Here is a 21,598-nt window from a genome sequence, read left to right as displayed (position 1 = left end):
CGGTGCATGACTCTGAGAGGAGAGGGGGGAAAGAGTGGCTCTCTGCAGGAATTCCTTTGCTCTCAGAGTGGCCTCTCAGTGCGTGGAAATGCTGCACATCAAGGAGGCTAAGCAATCGCGGGGACTTCTTCACCAATCTGAGCAGCCCAGGAGGGCAGACAGCAAGTGCAGAGTGGGAGCACCAGGCATCATGCATGTGAAAAGAAGTGCTACTCCCTGGTCTCCTGCTTAGAGCACCACGTCAGCAGTCAGTTAAAGCAGGAGACCCCTGCCAGAGCACCTGTGTGTCTATATGTGTAAAGCAGTGGCGGCTAGCAGGCAAATGCATGTGGGCCCTGTCGGCACAACTTCCAGTGGACAGGCACAGCTGCCAGGGATCACAGTGGGCTCAGAATACACAGCTCCTGCCTCCCCAAGTGGTGGCAGGTGGAATCAGGGATCAGATACTACCCCTGTGTGGCAACACAAGTCCATCCCATCAAATAGCATGAAGAGGTATATTAGCACTCCAGACCAGAAGGAAACTACCAAGAAATCAATCCTGAAGGCACAGAAATTTATAATCTAAATGACAGAGAATTCAAAATAGTTATCATAAGGAAACAATGAATTACAAGAAAACTCGAAAAGACAGTTAAATGAAATAAGGAATAAAATTAATGAACAGAGGGAATTCTTCACAAAAGAGACTGAAACTATAAAAAAAAAACCATCAGAAGTATTGGAGGTGAAAGACACAATACATGAGATAAAGAAAAATCTGGAGTCCTTAAATAACAGAGCTGATTTATGGAGGACAGAATTAGTAATTTAGAGGACACAAATATAGAAATGCTTCAGATGGAGGAGAAGAGAGAACTAAGACTAAAAAGAAATGAAGAAATTATCTGAGAAATTTCTGACTCAATTAGGAAATGCAACATAAGAATTATAGGTATTACAGAGGGAGCAGAGAGGAAGAAAGGAGCAGAGAGCTTGTTAAAAGAAATGATACCTGACAACTTCCCAAACCTGGGGAAGGAGATAGAATTACATGTAAAAGAAGCAAACAGAACTCCTAATTACATCAATATAAAAAGACCTTTTCCAAGGCATATATTAATAAAACTGGCAAAAGTCAATGACAAAGAAAAAGTAGTAAGGGCAGCAAGGCAGAAAAGTAACTTACAAAGGAACCCCTGTCAGGCTTTCAGTGAATTTCTTAGCAGAAACCTTACAGGCTAATAGAGAGTGGCATGATATATTCAAAATTCTGAAAGGCAGAAAATTTCAGCCAGTAATACTCTATCCAGCAAAAATATCCTTTAGATATAATGGAGAAATAAAAAGTGTCCCAGATATACAAAAGCTGAAAGAGTTCATTGCCACAAGATCCTGCCCTACAAGAAATGATCAAGGAGGCCTTCATACCCGAATGAAACAACAAGGGGTTTATAAAGCCTTGAGTAAGGAGATAAATAGGCAGACAAAATCAGAAAATTGTAGCTCTCTATCAGAACAGGTTAGCACACAATTATAACATTAAAAATAAAGAGAAGGAAAACATCAAAAATAACTATAATCTCATTATTTTAACCACAAACACACAACACAAAATGGGATGAGTTGTGACAACAATAACTTAGAAGGGGAAGAGGGTGGGGATGGAACCTATGTAGACTAAGAAAATAAGAGGCTATCAGAAAATGGACTATCTCATCTATAAGATCTTTTATACAAACCTCTGGTAACCACTAAACAAAAAATCAGAACAGAGACACTAATGATAAATAAACAGGAAACCGAGAAAACCATTACAGAGAATCACCAAACTGAATTGGCAGTGAGAAATACACGAGATGAGAAACAAGGGAAATACAGAACAACTCGAAAACAAATGATAAAATGGCAGATTAAGCCCTCATATATCAGTAATCACTTTAAATGTAAATGGATTGAATTCTCCAATGAAAAGACCCAGAGTGGCAGGATGGATTAAAAAACAAGACCCAACAATATCCTGCCTCCAGGAAACACATCTCAGCTCTAAAGAAAAACAAAGGCTCAGAGTAAAGGGATGGAAGACAATACTCCAAGCAAATGGCAAACAAAATAAAGCAAGTGTTGCCATACTTGTATCAGACAAAGTAGACTTCAAGATAAAAAAGGCAAAGAGAGACAAAGAGGGGCAGTATATAATGATAAAAGGGACACTCCACCAAGAAGACATAACACTTATAAATATGTATGTACTAACATAGGAGCATGAAAGCACATAAAGTAACTATTAACAGACCTAAAAGGAGAAATTAACAGCAACACAATAATAGTAGGTGACCACAACACCCAACTTACATCAATGGATAGATCATCCAGATAGTCAACAAGGAAACAGTGGAATTAAATGAAAAACTAGATCAGATGGACTTAATGGAGATATATATATAAAACACTCAATCCAAAAACAGCAGAATACACATTCTTCACAGGTGCACATGGGGCATTCTCAAAGATAGACCATATATTGGGAAACAAGGCAATCCTCAATAAATTTAAGAAGATTGAAATCACATCAAGCATCTTCTCTGTGACCATAATGCTGTGAAACTAGAAATCAACTACAAGAGAAAAGCTAAAAAAGTGACAAATATGCAGAGACTAAACAACATGCTACTGAACAACCAGTGGATCATTGGTGAAATTAAAGGAGACATAAAAAAATATCTGGAGACAGACGAAAATGAAAATACACCATACCAGCTCATGGGATGAAGCAAAAACAGTCCTAAGAGGGAAATTCATAGCAATACAGGCTCACCTTCACAAACAAGAAAAATCTCCAATAAGTAATCTTAAACTACAACTAAAAGAACTGGAAAAAGAAGAACAAACAAAGCCCAACATCAGCAGAAGGAGGGGAGTAATAAAATCTAGATGAGAAATAAATGAAATTGAAACAAACAAACAAAAAAAACAGTAAAAAGGATCAATGAAACTAAGAGCTGGTTCTTTGAGAAGATAAGCAAAATTGACAAACCCTTAGCCAGACTCACTTAGAGAAAAAGAGAGAAGGCTCAAATAAATAAAATTAGATATGAAAGAGGAGAAATTACAGTGGATACCACAGAAATACAAAGGATTATAAGAGAATACTATGAAAAACTATATACCAACAAAGTGGACAATCTAGAAGAAATGGATTAATTCTTAGACTCATACAACTTCACAAAACTGAATCAAGAAGAAACAGAATCTGAATAGACCAATCACAGGTAAAGAGATTGAAACAGTAATCCAAAACCTCCCCAAAAATGAAAGTCTAAGACCAGATGGCTTCTCTGGAGAATTCTACCAAACATTCAAGGAAGATTTAATACCTATCCTTTTCAAACTATTCCAAAAAGTTGAAGATGATGGAACACCTCGTAACACATTCTATGAGACCAGCATCACCCTGCTCCCAAAGCCAGACAAGGACAACACAAACAAGGAAAATTACAGGCCAATATTGCTGATGAACATAGATGCAAAAATCCTTAGCAAAATATTGGCAATCCAAATACAGGAATACATTAAAAGGATCATACCCCATGATCACGTTGTATTTATCCCAGGGATGCTGGGATGGTTCAACATCTGCAAATCAATCAATATGATACACCACATTAACAAAATGAGGGATATAAACCACATGATCATCTCAATAGATACAGAGAAAGAATTTGACAAGATCCAACATCCATTTATGACAAAAATTCTGAATAAAGTGCGTGTAGAATGAAAGTAACTCATCATAATAAAGGCCATATATGACAAACCCACAATGGGGAAAAACTGACAGCCATCCCTGATAACAGGAACATGACAAGGGTACCCAGTCTTGACAGTCTTATGCAACAGAGTACTGGAAGTTTTAGCCAGAGCAATTAGGCAAGAAAAAGAAATAAAGTATATCCAAATTGGCAATGAAGAATTGAAACTCTTACTATTCACAGAAGACATGATGGTTATATATAGAAAACCCTAAAGAATCCATTGGAAAACTATTAGAAGTAATCAACAACTACAGCAAAGTTGCAGGGTATAAGATCAACTTACAAAAATCAGTTGCATTTCTATGCCTAAATAACAAACTAACAGAGAAGTTAAGAATACAATCCTATTTACAATTGCAACAAAAAGAATAAAATATCTAGGAATAAATTTAACCAAGGAGGTGAAACACCTATACAATGAAAACTATGGGACACTATTGGAAGAACTCGATGACAGAAAGAAATGGAAAGATATTCCTTGCACATGGATTGGAAGAAAAACTATAGTTAAAATGTCCATGCTACCTAAAGCAATCTACAGATTCAGTGTAATCCCAGTCAGAATCCCAATGACATTCTTCACGGAAATAGAACAAAGAATCCTAAAATTCATATGGGGATACAAAAGACCTCAAACCGCTAAAGCAATCCTGAGAAAAAAGACTGACTTCAAAATATACTACAAAGCTGTAGTAATCAAAACAGCATGGTACTGGTACAAAAACAGACACTCAGATCAATGGAACAGAATTGAAAGCCCAGAAATAAAAAACACATATCTGTGGACAGCTGATCTTCAACAAAGGAGCTAAGAACATACAATGGAGAAAGGAAAGTCTCTTCAATAAATGGTGTTGGGAACACTGGATAGCCACTTGCAAAAGAATGAAAGTAGACCATTATCTTTTGCCATACACAAAAATTAACTCAAAATGGATTAAAGACTTGAAGGTAAGAGGTGAAACCATAAAACTCGTAAAAGAAAATATAGGCAGTACAATCTTTGTCATCGGTCTAAGGAGGATCTTTTTTTTTTTTTATTGAGTTATTGATAGGTTACAATCTTCTGATATTTCAATTGTACATTAATGTTTGTCAGTCATGTTGTAGGTGCACCACTTCACCCTTTGTGCCCACCCCCCACCCCACCTTTCCCCTGGTATCCACTAAACTGTTCTTGGTCCATAGTTTTAAATTCCTCATATGAGTGGAGTCATACACAGATTATCTTTCTCTTGCTGGCTTATTTCACTTAACATAATTCTCTCAAGGTCCATCCATGTTATTGCAAATGGAATGATTTTGTTCTGTTTTGCAGCTGAGTAGTATTCCATTGTATATATGTACCACATCTTCTTTATCGATTCGTCTGTTGATGGGCACTTAGGTTGCTTCCACGTCTTGGCTATTGTAAACAGTGCTGCAATAAACATTGGGGTGCACAGGACTTTTGGGATTGCTGACTTCAGGCTCTTTGGATAAATACCCAGTAGTGGGATGACTGGATCGTATGGTAGTTCTATTTTTAGTTTTTTGAGGACTCTCCATACTGTTTTCCATAGTGGCTGCACCAGTTTGCATTCCCACCAGCAGTGTATGAGGGTTCCTTTTTCTCCGCAACCTCTCCAACATTTGTTGCTATTAGTTTTAGATATTTTTGTCATTCTAACGGGTGTAAGGTGATATCTTAGTGTAGTTTTGATTTGCATTTCCCTGATGATCAGCGATGATGAGCATCTTTTCATGTGCCTATTGGCCATCAGTATATCTTCTTTGGAGAAATGTCTGTTCATGTCTCCAGCCCATTTTTTGATTGGGTTGTTTGATGTTTTGTGATTGAGTTGTGAGAGTTCTTTATATATTAAGGATATTAAGCCTTTGTCAGATATATGACTTGCAAATATTTTTTCCCAGTTAGTGGGTTGTTTTTTTGTTTCAATCCTGTTTTCATTTGCCTTGAAGAAGCTCTTTAATCTGATGAAGTCCCATTTGTTTATTCTTTCTATTGTTTCCCTTCTCTGAGAAGGCATGGTGTCCGAAAAGATCCTTTTAATACTGATGTCAAAGAGTGTACTGCCTACGTTTTCTTCCAGAAGCCTTATGGTTTCAGATCTCACCTTTAGGTCTTTAATCCATTTTGAGTTTATTTTGGTGAATGGTGAAAAAGAATGGTCAATTTTCCTTCTTTTACATGTGGCTTTCCAGTTTTCCCAGCACCATTTGTTGAAAAGACTTTCTTTTCTCCATTGTATGCCCTCAGCTCCTTTGTCAAAGATAAGCTGTCCATAGATGTGTGGTTTTATTTCTGGGCTTTCAATTTTGTTCCATTGATCTGTGCACCTGTTTTTGTACCAGTACCATGCTGTTTTGATTACTGTAGCTTTGTAGTATGTTTTGAAATCAGGGATTGTGATGCCTCCCGTTTTGTTCTTTTTTCTCAGGATTGCTTTAGCAATTCGGGGTCTTTTGTTGCCCCATATGAATTTTAGGATTCTTTGTTCTAATTCTGTAAAGAATGTCATTGGGATTCTGATTGGGATGGCGTTGAATCTGTAGATTGCTTTAGGTAGAATAGACATTTTAACTATGTTTATTCTTCCAATCCATGTACATGGAATGTCTTTCCATCTCCTTATGTCGTCATCCAATTCTCTCAGAAAGGCCTTGTAATTTTCGTTATATAAGTCCTTCACTTCCTTAGTTAAATTTACCCCAAGGTATTTTATTCTTTTTGTTGCGATTGTGAATGGTATTGTATTCTTGAGTTCTTTTTCTGTTGGTTCATTACTGGAGTATAGAAATGCTACTGATTTATGCAAATTGATTTTATACCCTGCAACTTTGCTGTAGTTGTTGATTACTTCTAACAGTTTTCCAATGGATTCTTTGGGGTTTTCTATATATAAGATCATGTCGTCTGCAAACAGCGAGAGTTTCACTTCTTCCTTCCCTATTTGGATTCCTTTTATTCCTTTTTCTTGCCTGATTTCTCTGGCCAGGACCTCCAGTACTATGTTAAATAAGAGTGGTGATAGAGGGCATCCTTGTCTTGTTCCTGTTTTCAGGGGGATGGCGCTCAGTTTTTGTCCATTGAGTATGATGTTGGCTATGGGTTTGTCGTATATGGCCTTTATTATGTTGAGGTAGTTTCCTTCCATGCCCATTTTGTTCAGAGTTTTTATCATAAATGGCTGTTGGATCTTGTCAAATGCCTTCTCTGCATCTATTGAGATGATCATGTGGTTTTTATTCCTCAGTTTGTTGATGTGGTGTATCACGTTGATTGATTTGCGGATGTTGAACCATCCCTGTGTCCCTGGTATGAATCCCACCTGATCCTGATGTATGATTCTTTTGATGAATTGCTGAATTCTGGTTGCCAAAATTTTGTTTAGAATTTTTGCATCTATGTTCATCAGTGATATTGGCCTGTAGTTCTCTTTTTTCGTGGTGTCCTTGTCAGGTTTTGGTATCAGCGTGATGTTGGCCTCATAGAATGTGTTGGGAAGTGTTCCATCTTCCCTAATTTTTTGGAATAGCTTGAAAAGGATAGGTATTAAATCCTCTCTGAAAGTTTGGTAGAATTCCCCAGGAAAGCCATCTGGTCCTGGGGTTTTATTCTTTGGGATGCTTTTGATTGCTGTTTCAATCTCTTTCCTTGTGATTGGTCTGTTCAAATTGTCTGCCTCTTCTTGAGTGAGCTTTGGGAGATTGTAGGAGTCCAGGAATTTATCCATTTCCTCTAGGTTATCCATTCTGTTGGCATATAGTTTTTTGTAGTATTGTCTTATAATCTGTTGTATTTCTGCAGAGTCTGTTGTTATTTCTCCTCGCTCATTTCTGATTTTGTTTATTTGAGCTTTCTCCCTTTTTTTCTTTGTAAGTCTGGCTAGTGGTTTGTCAATTTTATTTATCTTCTCAAAAAACCAGCTCTTTGTCTCATTGATCCTTTCTACTGCCTTTTTCGTTTCAGTAGTATTTATTTCTGCTCTGATTTTTATTATTTCTCTCCTTCTGCTGACTTTGGGCTTCATTTGTTCTTTTTTCTCTAGTTCAGTTAGGTGTGCTTTAAGGTTGCTTATTTGGGATTTTTCTTGTTTGTTAAGATGTGCCTGTATTGCGATGAATTTTCCTCTTAATACAGCTTTTGCTGTATCCCATATGAGTTGGTATGGCATGCTATCATTTTCATTTGTTTCCAGGTATTTTTTGATTTCTTCTTTAATTTCTTCAGTGATCCATTGCTTGTTCAGTAGTGTGTTGTTTAGTCTCCACATCTTTGTGCCTTTCTCAGCTTTTTTCTTGTAATTAATTTCTAGCCTTATAGCACTATGATCTGAGAAGATGCTTGTTATTATTTCAATTTTTTTAAATTTGTAGAAGCTTGCCTTGTTTCCCAACATATGGTCTATCCTAGAGAATGTTCCATGTGCACTTGAGAAGAATGTGTATTCAGCTCCTTCAGGGTGGAGTGATCTATATATGTCTATTAAGTCCAATTGTTTTAGTTTTTCATTCAGCTCCACTATTTCCTTGTTGATTTTCTGTCTGGATGATCTGTCCATTGATGTGAGTGGGGTGTTGAGGTCCCCTACTATTATTGTGTTGTTATTAACATCTTCCTTCAGGTCTGTTAATAGTTGCTTTATGAATCTTGGTGCTCCTGTGTTGGGTGCATAGATATTTATAAGCGTTATTTCTTCTTGATGAAGTGTTGCTTTGATCATTATATATTGTCCCTCTGTGTCTCTCTTTACCTGTCTTATTTTGAAATCCACTTGGTCTGATATGAGAATTGCAACACCTGCCTTTTTTTCCTTGCTATTTGCTTGAAGTATTGTCCTCCACCCCTTCACCCTGAGTCTGTGTTTGTCCTTGGGGCTGAGGTGTGTTTCCTGGAGGCAACAAATTGTTGGATCTTGTCCTTTAATCCATTTTGCCACTCTGTGTCTTTTTATTGGAGAGTTCAATCTGTTCACATTGAGAGTGATTATTGATGCATGTGGACTTAATGCTGTCAATCTGTCACTCATTATCTTGTTTTCCTGTGTTTCTTTTCCTGTGTGCTTTAGACTACCCATTTAATACTGCAATTTCTTATGCTGGGTTTCTTAGATTTTTCCTTATCTATGATTTGTGATTCTGTTCTGTACTTTATTTTAGTGTCTACCTTGAAGTTTGTATTTAGAATCTCATGTATAATATAGTCTATTCTCTGGTGGTCTCTTACTTACTCGACCAATACTGATTTAGACCCTTTGCTCTTCCCCTCCTAAATAATTATTTTCATTTTTTATTCCAACTCGTCTTATTAATTTGTAGTTAGAGTGCTAAGATCGTCCTTGTTTTGGTAGTTTCCTTATTTTTACCCTAATGCTATAGTTGAATATTTGCTATCCTGTTCTGGTTCTATCCATCGGTCTCCCTAGTCTGTGGCTTGTGTCCCCTTTCTCCCTTTTTTCTTTTTTCAAGTATGAGAGCCTTCTTGAGGATTTCTTGTAATGGAGGGCTTTTAGTTACAAATTCCCTTAACTTTTGTTTGTCTGGAAAAGATTTAATTTCTCCCTCATATCTGAAGGAGATTCTTGCTGGATAGAGTATTCTTGGCTGAAGGTTTTTATCCTTTAAAGCTTTGAATATATCGCTCCATTCTCTCCTAGCTTGTAGGGTTTCTGTAGAGAAATCCGCTGACAGTCTGATAGGGGCTCCTTTATAGGTTATTCTCTTTTTTTTTCTTACTTCCCTGAGTATTCTTTCCTTATCATTCCTATTTGCCAACTTTACTATTATGTGCCGTGCGGTGGGTCTTTTTACATTGACAAATCTAGGAGATCTAAAACCCTCCTCTACACACATTTCTCCGTTGATCCCTAGATTTGGGAAATTCTCTTGAATAATTTCATTAAGCACACTTTCTGCTCCATTTTTAAGGAGGATCTTTTTGAATACCATGTCTACTCAGGCAAGGGAAACAAAAGAAACAATAAACAAATGGGACTACATTAGACTAAAGAGCTTCTGAAGGCAAAGGAAACTAGGAACAAAATGAAAAGACAACCCACCAACTGGGAGAAAACATTTGCAAATCATATATGTGACAAGGGGTTAATCTCCAAAATACATAAAGAACTCATACCACTCAACAACAACAAAAATAACCAACCTGATCAAAAAAGTGGGCAGAGGATATGAACAGACATTTTCCCAAAGAAGATACAGAGATGGCCAACAGGCACATGAAAAAAATGTTCAACATCACTAGTCACTGGGGAATTGGAAATCAAAAGTAGACTGAGATATCACTTTTCACCTGTTAGAAGGGCTATAATTACCAAGACAAAAAATGGGAAATGTTCGAGAGGATGTGGAGAAAAGGGATCCCTCATACTTTCCTGGTAGGAATGCAAACTGGTGCAGCAACTATGGAAAACAGTATGGAGATTTCTCAAAAAATTGAAAATATAAATACGATATGATCCAGCTATCCCACTACTGGGTCTTTATCCAATGAACTTGAAATCAACAATTCCAAGAGTCTTATGCACCCCTATGTTCATTGCAGCATTGTTCACAATAGCCAAGATGTGCAAGCAACCCAAATGCCCAATAGCTGATGAGTGGATGAGGAAGATGTGGTATGTATATACAATGGAATGCTACTCAACCATAAAAAAAGACAAAATTGTCCCGTTTGCAATAGCATGGATGGACCTTGAGGGTATTATGTTATGTGAAATAAGCCAGACAGAGAAAGACAAATACCGTATGATTTCACTCATATGTGGAAGATAAACACATGGACAAGGAGAACAGATAAGTGGTTACCAGAGGGGAAGGGGGTTTGGGAGTGGGCCCAGGGGGTGAAGAGGCACATTTATATGGTGACTGACAAATAATGTACAACTGAAATTTCACAATGTTATAAGCTAGTATGACCTCAATAAAAAAATAAATAAAATGGCAGGAAACACTACCTTTCTTCTCCTGAAGCCTCCTCCCTAGAGCCTAGTGCTGTTAAGTTTGTTTTTAATTACTGTTTTAAGTTAAAAGAATACTTTCATCTTTCCAGATGTGTTATCATTTGAACGTCTCTTGCTTTCACCTCTGAAAGATGAGGAAATTAGTGTGCTTCTACTTTAAGCCTGCAATCACCCTCTCCCTCCAGGATTTTTTGTTATACGTTTTTAGATCTAATCTTTGACTTCAAAGAAAATACTAAAAACTTGTATCTTGACATATTAGTAGTGTCTCTTCTCTTTGTTCCCTGTTATCATCGGTGAGAAATTCAGGGCTTATCCTTAATTTTATCTTTTCTTTCCTCTTACTGTTCCCTTTTTTATTCATGTTGTGATTTGATTTTTACATTGTGTGTGTGTCTTCTTTGCTTTTTATATACGGTAATTCTGTCTCTACATAAGGTAATTATATAGAGTAATTCTGAAAATTGAAAACTGGAAGTTGGGATTCATTTATTCATTCTATAAATATTGATCCTAGTATTCAAGTACCCCAGGCTCTGAACTCGGTCCTATTTCTGTTTGCATGTTCCCAAAGAGAGCTCATCCAGTCTCGTGGTTTTAAATTCCATCTATATGCTGGCCCCCAGTTTACCTTTCTAGCCTGGCCTCTGCTCCTCAGCCTCACATCTGTGTGTTCAACTGCCTTCTTGCTATCTCTCTTCAGATGTCTAACTGCATCTCAAAGTGAGTATTCCCCACAGGAGCTCCTGATACTCATCCCTTCTCTCTCCAAGGCTCCCCACAATGTACTCCCTGTCTCTTAGTGGCAATTTCATTCTTCAAGTTGCTCACACAGAATCTTCCTAAGTTCCTGTCTCTTTCTTTTTTAAAACTCATAGTCTATATCTGGTTCATCGACAAATCCTTTGACTCTATCTTCAAAATGTTTGAAGAATTCGACACTATTCACCACATCTCCTGCTACTATTGTAGCACAAAGCACCTTGTTGTCTCTTGCATGGATTATAGCAATAGTGTTCCAATTTGTAATATCTTCTCAGGCAGCAGCCAGAGTGATACTGCATAAGTCAGAGTCTGTTATTTTTTTACTTTCCTTTCAGTGGTAACTTTCCATTTCATTCAGAGTAAAAGTCAAAGTCCTTTTGTCCTTTGAGGCTGTCTGTGATTTGAAATGTAGTTATCTTTCTGTTCTCATTGCTCACTACTCTCTTCCTTATTCCACTTGCCATATTAGCCTCGTTGCTATTCTTCAGACATGCCACATGCTCCTGTCTCAGGATTTTTGTGCTTGCTGTTTTCTCTTCTGCCTGGAAAGGTCTTCTAGATGGTTGGGTGGCTCATCCCCTCATGTAATGAGATCTTGACTCAGTCAGTCCTATCTAAAATTCTCCCCTACTCCTGTGACATGTCATATAATTCCTCCCTTCTTACTTTTTTCTTCTTGGCACTGATTACTATCTTATACACAATGTGTTTTAATTATTTAATACTTTAAAAATTATCTGTCAAGCCAGGTTCATTGATGAAAACAAATTGCTATAGGTACTTTAAGCAAAAGGGAAATTAATAAAGGGAATTGGATGCTTATAAATTTATTGGAAAAGCTGGAGGTGTGGAAGTTGGAAGGGCATTCCCGGCTTTCAGGTTAGTCACTGCTGCTGGTGAATTGTAGCTGCCTGGCAGTACTAAATGGGGAACTGGCCAGGGGAGCATTTGGTGATCACTGTAAAACCTCATGTCTGTTAAAGCCCCTGTATCTGTTGACTGCCATCAGAAGAAGAATGGTCTGGTTTCTGTTTCCTTTCTGCCTTCCAGATGTTATGGAAATGCATTGCATTGGCCAAATGTAAATCACATGCAGAATCCCAGAGGCAAAGATATTTGCAAAATGGAGTTCTTATGTTTTTAGCTTCTGTGATACAGAGGAGAGCACAGAAGGTGATGAGAATAAATGATGAGATAAATATATCTATATCTATATTTATATGGATAAGATAAGAATACACACATATCTATTGTATTAGTCAGGGTTCTCCAGAGAAACAGAACAGATAGCATGTATGTATGTACAGAGAGAGGGTGGGGGAGGGAGGGAGAGAGAGGGAGGGAGAAAGAGATGGATTTTATTTTAAGGAATTGGCTCATCCAGTTGTGGGGGCTGGCAAATCTGAAATTTGCAGGGTGGGCTGACAGGCTGGAAACCCAGGGCAAAGTTGATGCTGGAGTCTTGCGTCTGAAGGCAGTTAGGAGGCAGAATTTCTTCGGAGGAGGAGGCCCTCAGTGTTTTTCTTTTTAAGGCCTTCAACTGATTGGATGAGGCTCACCCACATTATGGAGGGTAATCTACTTTAGTCAGAGTCTAAATCACATCTAAAATTACCTTCACAGCAACATCTAGACTGGTGTTTGACCAAACAACACATAAAATTAGCAATCACTGTCCACCTGTTGTCAAATTGGCACCCATGTACGTCTCCTTGAACGGAGGCTGAATTGTTAGGGGCTGAATTGTGTCTCCTCAAAATTCATATGTTTCAGTCAGTCCTAACTCCCAGTACTTCAGAATGTGACTATATTTGGAGATAGGGTCTTTAAAGAGGTAGTTAAGTTAAATTTATGAGATCGTTAGAGTGGATTCTGATTCATTATGACTGATATCCTTATAAGCAGAGGAAATTTGGACACAGACATATACAGAAGGAAGACCAAGTGAAGGCAGAAGGAGAAGAAGCCATCTACAAGCCATGGAGAGAGACCTCAGAAGAAACCAACCCTGCTGACACCTTGATTTCAGACGTCTAGCCTTTAGAAATTGTGAGAAAATATGTCTCTGTTGTTTAAGCCACCCAGTCTGTGGTACTTTGTTATGGCAGCCTTAGCAAACTAGTATAGTACTTAATCTCCAAATAAAGACAGTTACAGGGTCATGTTTCCACTTAATATGATGCAGCTGTCCTGCATACAATGCACTAACCCTTTCCTCAGAAGGGGATGCAAAGTCCTTGCATTATGTTCACTCCTCTTGGTATTCTGTAACTTAAACACTGATGTAAAGTTAATAGTCATTGAACACTATGATGTAAAGTCAGTGCTGCTTATGTTACATGATAAGTGGATAAGAAAGGGAGGAAAACAAAGGTATTTGATACATACACACAAATATGTTCATAACAAAATTAGGAAGAAAAATACTCCTAGCAATTCTCACTCCTATAACTGGTCATGAACTGATAGCTAGTATTTATAACTATGTTCTTCCATTACCCATTCCGTATTCCTCGTTGCCCTTGGTAAGCACCTCAGCTGGTCATGGTTCTTTACCTGGTGGGGCAACCCAAACCTTCATCCCTGAAGGCTCTGGGCCATTAGTAGCCCTGTCTGGTTTGGGTTATTGTAGTTTTCCACTGATTTTAATCACAGGGCTTGGTGGTACTCATGGAAGCCCTTAGGGATCATCTGTATTTCAGACATACTCTTCCTTACCTCCGTTGTGGAAGAGTAGTCCAGTTTCCCCTTGGTCATCAGGATCAGTCACCCCAGCCTGCACAGTAGCTCTCTTCTTTGCCTGTTGATTCAGAGGCATGAAGAACCCTAAGTGGCTAGGTGGCAGTCTTAACTTCCAATCCAGTGGAATCATTGTTGTGTCTCCTGGTGGATGCATTCCTCTCTTTGGAAACTAAGACCTGTAGGCCAGCAGAGCATAAGGTTGTGGAGACAGGAAGCAAAAATTTTGCTTAATGGGTCAATAGGGATAATAATAAATGGTGTCACTCACATTTTCTTCCTCTGACTGCTGGATCTGTGAATCCTGGCCATGGGAGAAACAGCATATGTTGACATTGATTCAGAGTATATACAGCCTTCTGGGGAACCTCGCCCCAGCCCTGCAAAGTATTGCTGCTTGGCTGGTGCTCTGAGTCTTCAAAAGGCCATTCCACTTTTCTCTCAAGCCAGCTGCTTCAGGATCATAGGGAACATGGTAAGACCAGTGAATTCCATGACCATGGGCCCATTGCCACACTTGTTTTGCTGTGAAGTGAGTTCCTTGATCAGCAGCAATGCTGTATGAAGTAATAGGATGTTGGATGAGGCATTCTATAAGTCCACGGATGGTAGTTTTGATGGAACCATTTTGTGCGGGGAAAGCAAATCTGTTTCCAGAGTAATTGTCTATTCCAGTAAGAACAAAACACTGCTCCTTCTGTGGTGGAAGCAGTCCACTGTAATCAACCTGCCACCAGGTAGCTGGCTGATCACCCTGGGGAGTGGTACCATATTGAGGAGTCAGTATTAGTCTTTGCTACTGGCAGATTGACACTCAGCAGTGGCTGTAGCCAGGTTGGTCTTGGTGAATGGAGATCCATGTTGCTGAACCCATGTATAACCTCAGTCCCTGCCACCATGGCCACTTTGTTCCTGAACCTATTGGGCGATGACAGGAATGGCTGGGGAAAGAGGCTGGCTTATGTTCACAGAATAGGTCATTCTGTCCACCTGATTATTAAAATCCACCTCTGCTGAGGTCACCCTTTGATGAGTATTCACATGGGACACAAATATTTTCACTATAAAGGGCCAAATAGTAAATATTTCAGGTTTTGTATACCACATATGGTCTCTGTCACATATTCTTCTCTTCTCCCTCCTTTTTCTTCTTTATTACAACTATTTAAAAATGTAATAGTCATTTTTAGATTGTGTGCTGTAGTTTGCTGACCTCTGGCTTAAATGGTGAAAAAATGCAAGGTTCAGTTAAGTGAAAATTATATTGGGAGGAAATCCACATTTCCAGATTGTGAAGGTTAAGGATGGCACAGCATTAATTTTAATTATAAATTGGGATAAAGCCAAGAAAGTCTTAATAAGGCAGCGAATGCTACACAGACGACAAACACACGTATATGCACATACATATGTGTGTGTGTGTGTACATTACATATATACACACACCCATATAGAGTCATTCAAGAAATAGTTACAAATTACCTAAAAATTTATAGCAAGTGAATTGCCAAAGTTGAGGTCACAAACTCAAGTGCCTCCAAGGACCTGACAGATAAAAGAATGAATTTTGGGCTGGCCTGGTGGCGCAGCGGTTAAGTGCACACGTTGCGCTTCGGCGGCCCGGGGTTTGCCGGTTCGGAACCCAGGTGCAGACGTGGCACCTCTTGTCAAGCCATGCTGTGGTAGGTGTCCCACATATAAAGTAGAGGAAGATGGGCACAGATGTTAGCTCAGGGCCAATCTTCCTCAGCAAAAAGAGGAGGATTGGCGGCAGTTAGCTCAGGGCTAATCTTCCTCAAAAAAAAAAAAAGAATTTTTTTTCTGGAGATATACGTATATATAAAATAATCTGGCAGTCCTCACCCACTGAGATATAAAAGGATACACTCATGCTAGAGATAGACCCAGGGGGTCTACACTATGGAGTTTTCATCACTGTGACTAGACAAGCGAGGATCACCAGACACTTGAAGAAAACCCATAAGACAAAAGAGAAGGATCAAGATGAGGAACTAAAATGACTTTAGAAGAAACAGGATTCCCTGGAGAGAAGAACAGTGAACAGCAGAACATTTACAAGAAAATCTAGCTTGTATTCCTAGAAAGATTCAAAAGAATACCACAACTATAATGAGAACAGGTTACTAATGTGTAATCAGGAAATAAGGAAGTCATTTTTTTTGTGTTAAAAAATCATTGATAAAAATAAGAAGTCTGTGGATGGACTGAGGAATAAAATGGACTAAAGACCAGTTTGGTAACCTGGGAAATAAAGTTGATAAAATACTAAAGGATGTAGAACACAAAAATACAAATAAATGAAAAATACAAAATTAAAATTAAGAAATATGGAGTTCCGATATTTGCCTAATACAAATTCTAGCAAGAAAGAATAGAGAATAGGAAGAGAGAAATAATTAACAAAAAAAGCAGAGGAAAACTTCTCTGAACTGGAGAAAGATAAAGTCGTCAGTCTGAAAAGAATTCCTTGAGAGCCGACAGGATTAATCAAGATAACCCACACCTAAACAAATTCTTGTGTGATGTCATAACTAAATTCCTGCGTATTTCCAGTGAAGATGGAAATAATGTGTCATTCAGTGATCATTTTTCTTCTTGTTTAACTGAGTAGGGTAGATGTAATTGTTCTTTGCCTTTTATGAATAATTTCTCGCAGGGCTAGAGAAGAGACATACATTGTCAGATTTATGTAATATTTTGGTATTCATTGTTTGGTAACAGTTCTGTATTTTAAAGTGTCAATCGTTTGGCAGCAGTAGATTTCCATACTATATGCTTGCCCCTAAGCACTTAGGACCTTGAGCTCCCATAGCACTTTGTTCAGATGTCTTATATAGTACTTGTGTAGTGATTTATTTACAGTAGATCTTTTATTGGATTGAATTCCTTTATTGGGGAGGCATGCAGTAAAACTATGTTAAATGATTGAGCTAGATGGGCTATTTTATTTACTAATCACGTTCTTGGTAATGTTGCAGAATTTTTATCTTCTGTTGATGTCTTCTGCATATATGGTTTGTTTTTTCTCATGGCATTACCTTTTAGCATACTGTATAACTTACTAATTTATTGTTTATCTCCTTCTTCTAGAATATAAGCTTCATGAGAGCAGGGTTGGTTGTTTGTTTTGCTTATTGATGTATTCTAAGTGCTTAGTATAATGCCTAGGAATGAATGAATTCCTGAAATGGAATGGACAGGATGAGAAAATTGGAAAAATATTTTTGAAGTTGAAGTTTCCTATGGGAATTTTGTTATTTTGTTAATAATATTGCCGATTTCTAGAAGATAATATCTATCAGTATTCAAATAAGAATTTTAGTTTGCATCCCATAGACATAAATAATTTTTGTATCTTTTGCTATTTTGAGTTATTACTTTATTCTTATAGATAATTGAGTTGACAGTATTAGTTCAGTACAACAAATGTTTATTAAATGCCTACCATGAGCTAGCACTGGATAGACAGACAGATCAGTAAAACACAGTCTCTGCCCTTGAAGAGATTGGATCATGAGAACAAATAACTACAATGCATTGTAATATATGTAGTGAGGAAGGTTTGTAAGGTTTATAAGTTGAAAGGCAACTTAGCTTGGGCTAATCTTATTGTGTTTGGTTTTGTTAGATGTGTTAAGGAAGAATTATTAGAAAAGTTATAGAGACTTCTGAATATCTATAGTTTACTGTAGGAGTTCAGCTTGGAGAAAAAGACTTGTGATGAAGACATACTTCTAAGACTTTTCAAAATAAAAATAAGTATAAAAGTAATACATGTTCATTGTAAAAATTGAAAAATACAGAAACACAAACAGTATATAATGTTCTGTCATTTGATTTTTCCACTTAATGTGTTCTTCTTTCCAGTTTGCTACATATAGATCTTCCTCATTAAGAAAAAATTGTTGCATGATATTCAATTATATGTCTGTAGTATAATTTAAGCCAGCTCCTAATGATTGACATTAAGGTTGTTTCCAGTTTTTCCCATCATATCTATTAGTTTGTTGGATGTGCTTGTTTATATATCTTTGTGCATTTGTATAAGTGTATATGTGGCATAATTCTTAGCCTTGAAACTGCTGGATGAAAGCATATATATTTTAAACGGTCCTCTAAAACTTATGATTTATATTCTTATCGTAAAATTATATGAGGATACCTGTTTTCCTACATTCTCACCAGTGTTGGATATTAGCACACTTTTTAGTTTATGCCAATGTAATAATGAAAAAAGTTATATTTAACTTTATTTCATTAATTGTATGCAGTTTTAAGCATCTTTTCAAATTTTGAACAGTCTCATGTCTTTAACCTTGCTGTTGCTATTCCTCTTCAACTTGGAATATTTTCTTTTTTCCTTCCATTTTTCTCTGAATCTTTATCATTCTTCAAGGCCTTGTCAAAATCTGTTTTTTCCTTTATTGGATTTCCCAATAACCTCAGTGTAAAATGATTTCTCCCTCCTAATATAGCTAATGCTCTGTCTTCCACTTAACATAGTTTTATACCAGTCCTAATACATATGATTTTCTTCTTCTAGGATTTCCGAATTTACAGGATGGCTGAACGTTAATGGAGAGAGAAGCATAGACCTATCTTCTTTCACTATGGAGGCAGGTCTGGCAGATGGAGAACCTGACCGAACTTCGGTGAGTGGTTCAATTACAGCATAATAAGGTAGTATCGTCTGTGGCTATAAAGTATTTGATAGAAGCCATGATTTTATTTAAAAAAATATATTTAAAACAAACTTTTGAAAGGATAGTTTAAAATAATACTTTAACTCCTCTGTTGATATGAAAATTACAGATAGTTTAAAGCTTGTTGGAGCACAACCGAGTCAGTTTTCTGAAATTTCTGCCCCATCTCCTCCCACTCTTCCCTCACCTTCACAGCCATATAGTGTAAGACATACTGATATAGTAGTTTGTGTTTATGTTTTTCCCTGAAAACTTTGTCTTAGTGAAACAAGAGGATGTTAACAGTTGAGGAGATTAAATGCCTCCAAATCTCAAGTCACATGCGGCCAGGAGCAGATAAAGGGAATGAAACAAAATAATTAGGAATCAAGAGCAGTTGCCACATTTATTCTTTCTGTAAAAACATAAAGATTTAATAAGCATTGCTGCCTTGTGATTGTGATTGAATTGTATTCTGAAGTTAAAATAAATAAGTAGGCGTACTGGATAGTATACCTTATCTAATAAGTAAAAATCAAATTCACCAGTAGGGTAGATTAAATGGTGATTTATCATTGTACAAAAACATTTTGTTCCACGATAATTTTATTTTCAATTCTCCTGTTGCTTTTGAGAGAGTCTATTAAATATTGATTTATAGACTCTGTGAAGAAGGTTTCTGCTACCTAAAGGAATGTTGCTCCTGGGTAACGTAGTCAGCTGGTACCTCTATGGTTTGTTAGGTGGTGGATTCTTGGACAAATTTCTGTTGTTGGAATAGTGCGGAGGCCAACTTTCCTGTCTTTCACATTGCTGTGGAGGTGAGAGTCACTGTCATATTGAGGTGTTTGTAAATTTTAACTTAGTAAATGTCCTTTGTTCTGGCTAAAATGTAGGAACAGCCTAATGATTGATAGCAAAATGCAGTTTTGCTTACTTGTATTAACTTGGTCCTAACCTTTCTTGAATTTCTGGTTCAAACTTGTTTTACTTTCTTAAATAGTCAAAAAAAGTTAAGCTTTAAAATCGTAACTTGTTAATAGAGAATAAAATGGACATGGAAGTAACTTGATGTATGAGGAAGGTTATTGTCATGGCGATTATAAATGGAAAACTGATGGTAGGTTATTTTATTTTTACTATGATTTCAGCAAAAAGTTAAGATTAAAGCCTTGTCTTAGAACATGATGTTTACTTTTCCATAAATAGCTTCTTATTTAAAGCTAATGGACTTTCTTAAGTTCTTTTAGCTAAAATATTTTAAATCTCTTAGTGATAATGAAAATGCATTTTCATTCTTTTACTAACAATAATTGCTATTTTCTAAGTGTATGCTTTGTGAAACTGTCCTCATAATAGCCATTAAAGGTAGATATTTGTCTATCCTCACTTCATGGATAGGGAAATGGGCTCAGGGAGGTTAGTTATGTTCTCTAAGAGCTCACAGTTGGGCAGCTGAGGTTTGTTTGTCTCTGAATATTTACTTTGCCATTAAGGGTTGACTTCGTACTTGTCTTTCTGAATAGAATTGCTTAAAATGTATTGTTACCTTTTAAAATAAATAAGTAGATAGTATTAAATTCTTTACCAGAATACCTGTGCTGTAGTAATAAAGTTGTAATCATTTTTTATTTTAAATTCTGTTGATGTTGAGAGGTTGGAGCAAGTTATTTAAAAAGCAGAGCAGTTTTTTTCTTCTTTTCATTGTTTCTTTTATGAAATATTGTAGCTCATTTTAGAGAGAATACCAATAATTTCAATAAGAACTGCTGAAATATTCTGTATTTAAAACTAATCTTGAGGTCCATTTTGAGTTACTTATTTATAAAAAGCACCTTTGCGCTGTGCGGCCTAAGCCAGTTACTATTTAGGTGTAGGAGAAGTGGGATGAGAGCAGGGGCTCTGTAGACATTTAGCTACTTGTTAAAATCCGAGCTCTGTCGCTTAGTTGTATAACCTAGTTAATTAAATCCTCGGGTTTCCAGTTTCCTCATCTTTTAAATAAAAATAATAGGAATATCTACCTCCCAGACTTCTTTTGCGTTTTAATTGAGATAATATATCTATAAAATGCCTCTTACAAAGCTATGCACATTGTAAACATCTAATAAATAAAAGCTACTATTGTTATTGTTAATATAACTGTTAAGATTAAGCCTTCTCTTCTGAAAGATAAATAATTAGAAGACAGGAGAGACAATAAAGCACATTGAAAAAACCCTAGGCTATTTGGTAATTTTGGCTTTACGCTTTCTCTGGATCTCAGTTTTTCTGCCTAAAATATTGAGGCAAATACTCTACTTCAATAAAAAATATATAGGGAAGAATACTTGTCCTGCTTACTTGTTACGGACAGTTTGACCTAGTGAAACCAGAAATTTCTTTGAAAATATAATGCAGTGTGTCAGTACGAGGTGGTGGTGTTTTTAAAAATCTGATTGCATGCACTGGTTTTTAAAATATTATTAGTAAACTTTTTTTGAATGCAGCCTTTGTGCAAAGTACTATGCCAGATGAAGGGGATGCCAAGAGATTCACGATGTAGTCTGTCTGAATTATGTTTATTTTGGGAAGACTAGAGGAGAAATGGATAGATAAGACAATAACAGTGTTTACT

At 36.9% G+C, this 21,598-nt stretch overlaps 1 protein-coding gene across 10 annotated transcripts in view; it reads left to right on the top strand.

Moving 5' to 3' along the window:
• OSBPL8 (oxysterol binding protein like 8) overlaps positions 1–21,598 on the top strand; it is a 196,329-nt gene that overhangs the window by 47,568 nt on the left and 127,163 nt on the right. For 8 of the 10 annotated variants that reach the window (XM_070254190.1, XM_070254193.1, XM_070254195.1 and 5 more), the window contains exon 2: positions 18,843–18,951. Coding sequence is in view for 5 of the 10 variants with exons in the window: in XM_023631861.2 (XP_023487629.1) it covers positions 18,910–18,951 (42 nt within the window). In the remaining 5 variants the exon portion in view is untranslated. Of the gene's footprint in view, positions 1–18,842; positions 18,952–19,724; positions 19,803–21,598 lie in introns of all 10 variants that reach the window. The other 2 variants (XM_070254194.1, XM_070254189.1) reach the window with 1 other exon arrangement.

Source organism: Equus caballus, chromosome 28 (assembly GCF_041296265.1).
Source record: "Equus caballus isolate H_3958 breed thoroughbred chromosome 28, TB-T2T, whole genome shotgun sequence".
NCBI lineage: Eukaryota > Metazoa > Chordata > Mammalia > Perissodactyla > Equidae > Equus > Equus caballus.
This window is presented reverse-complemented; position numbering and strand designations above follow the sequence as displayed.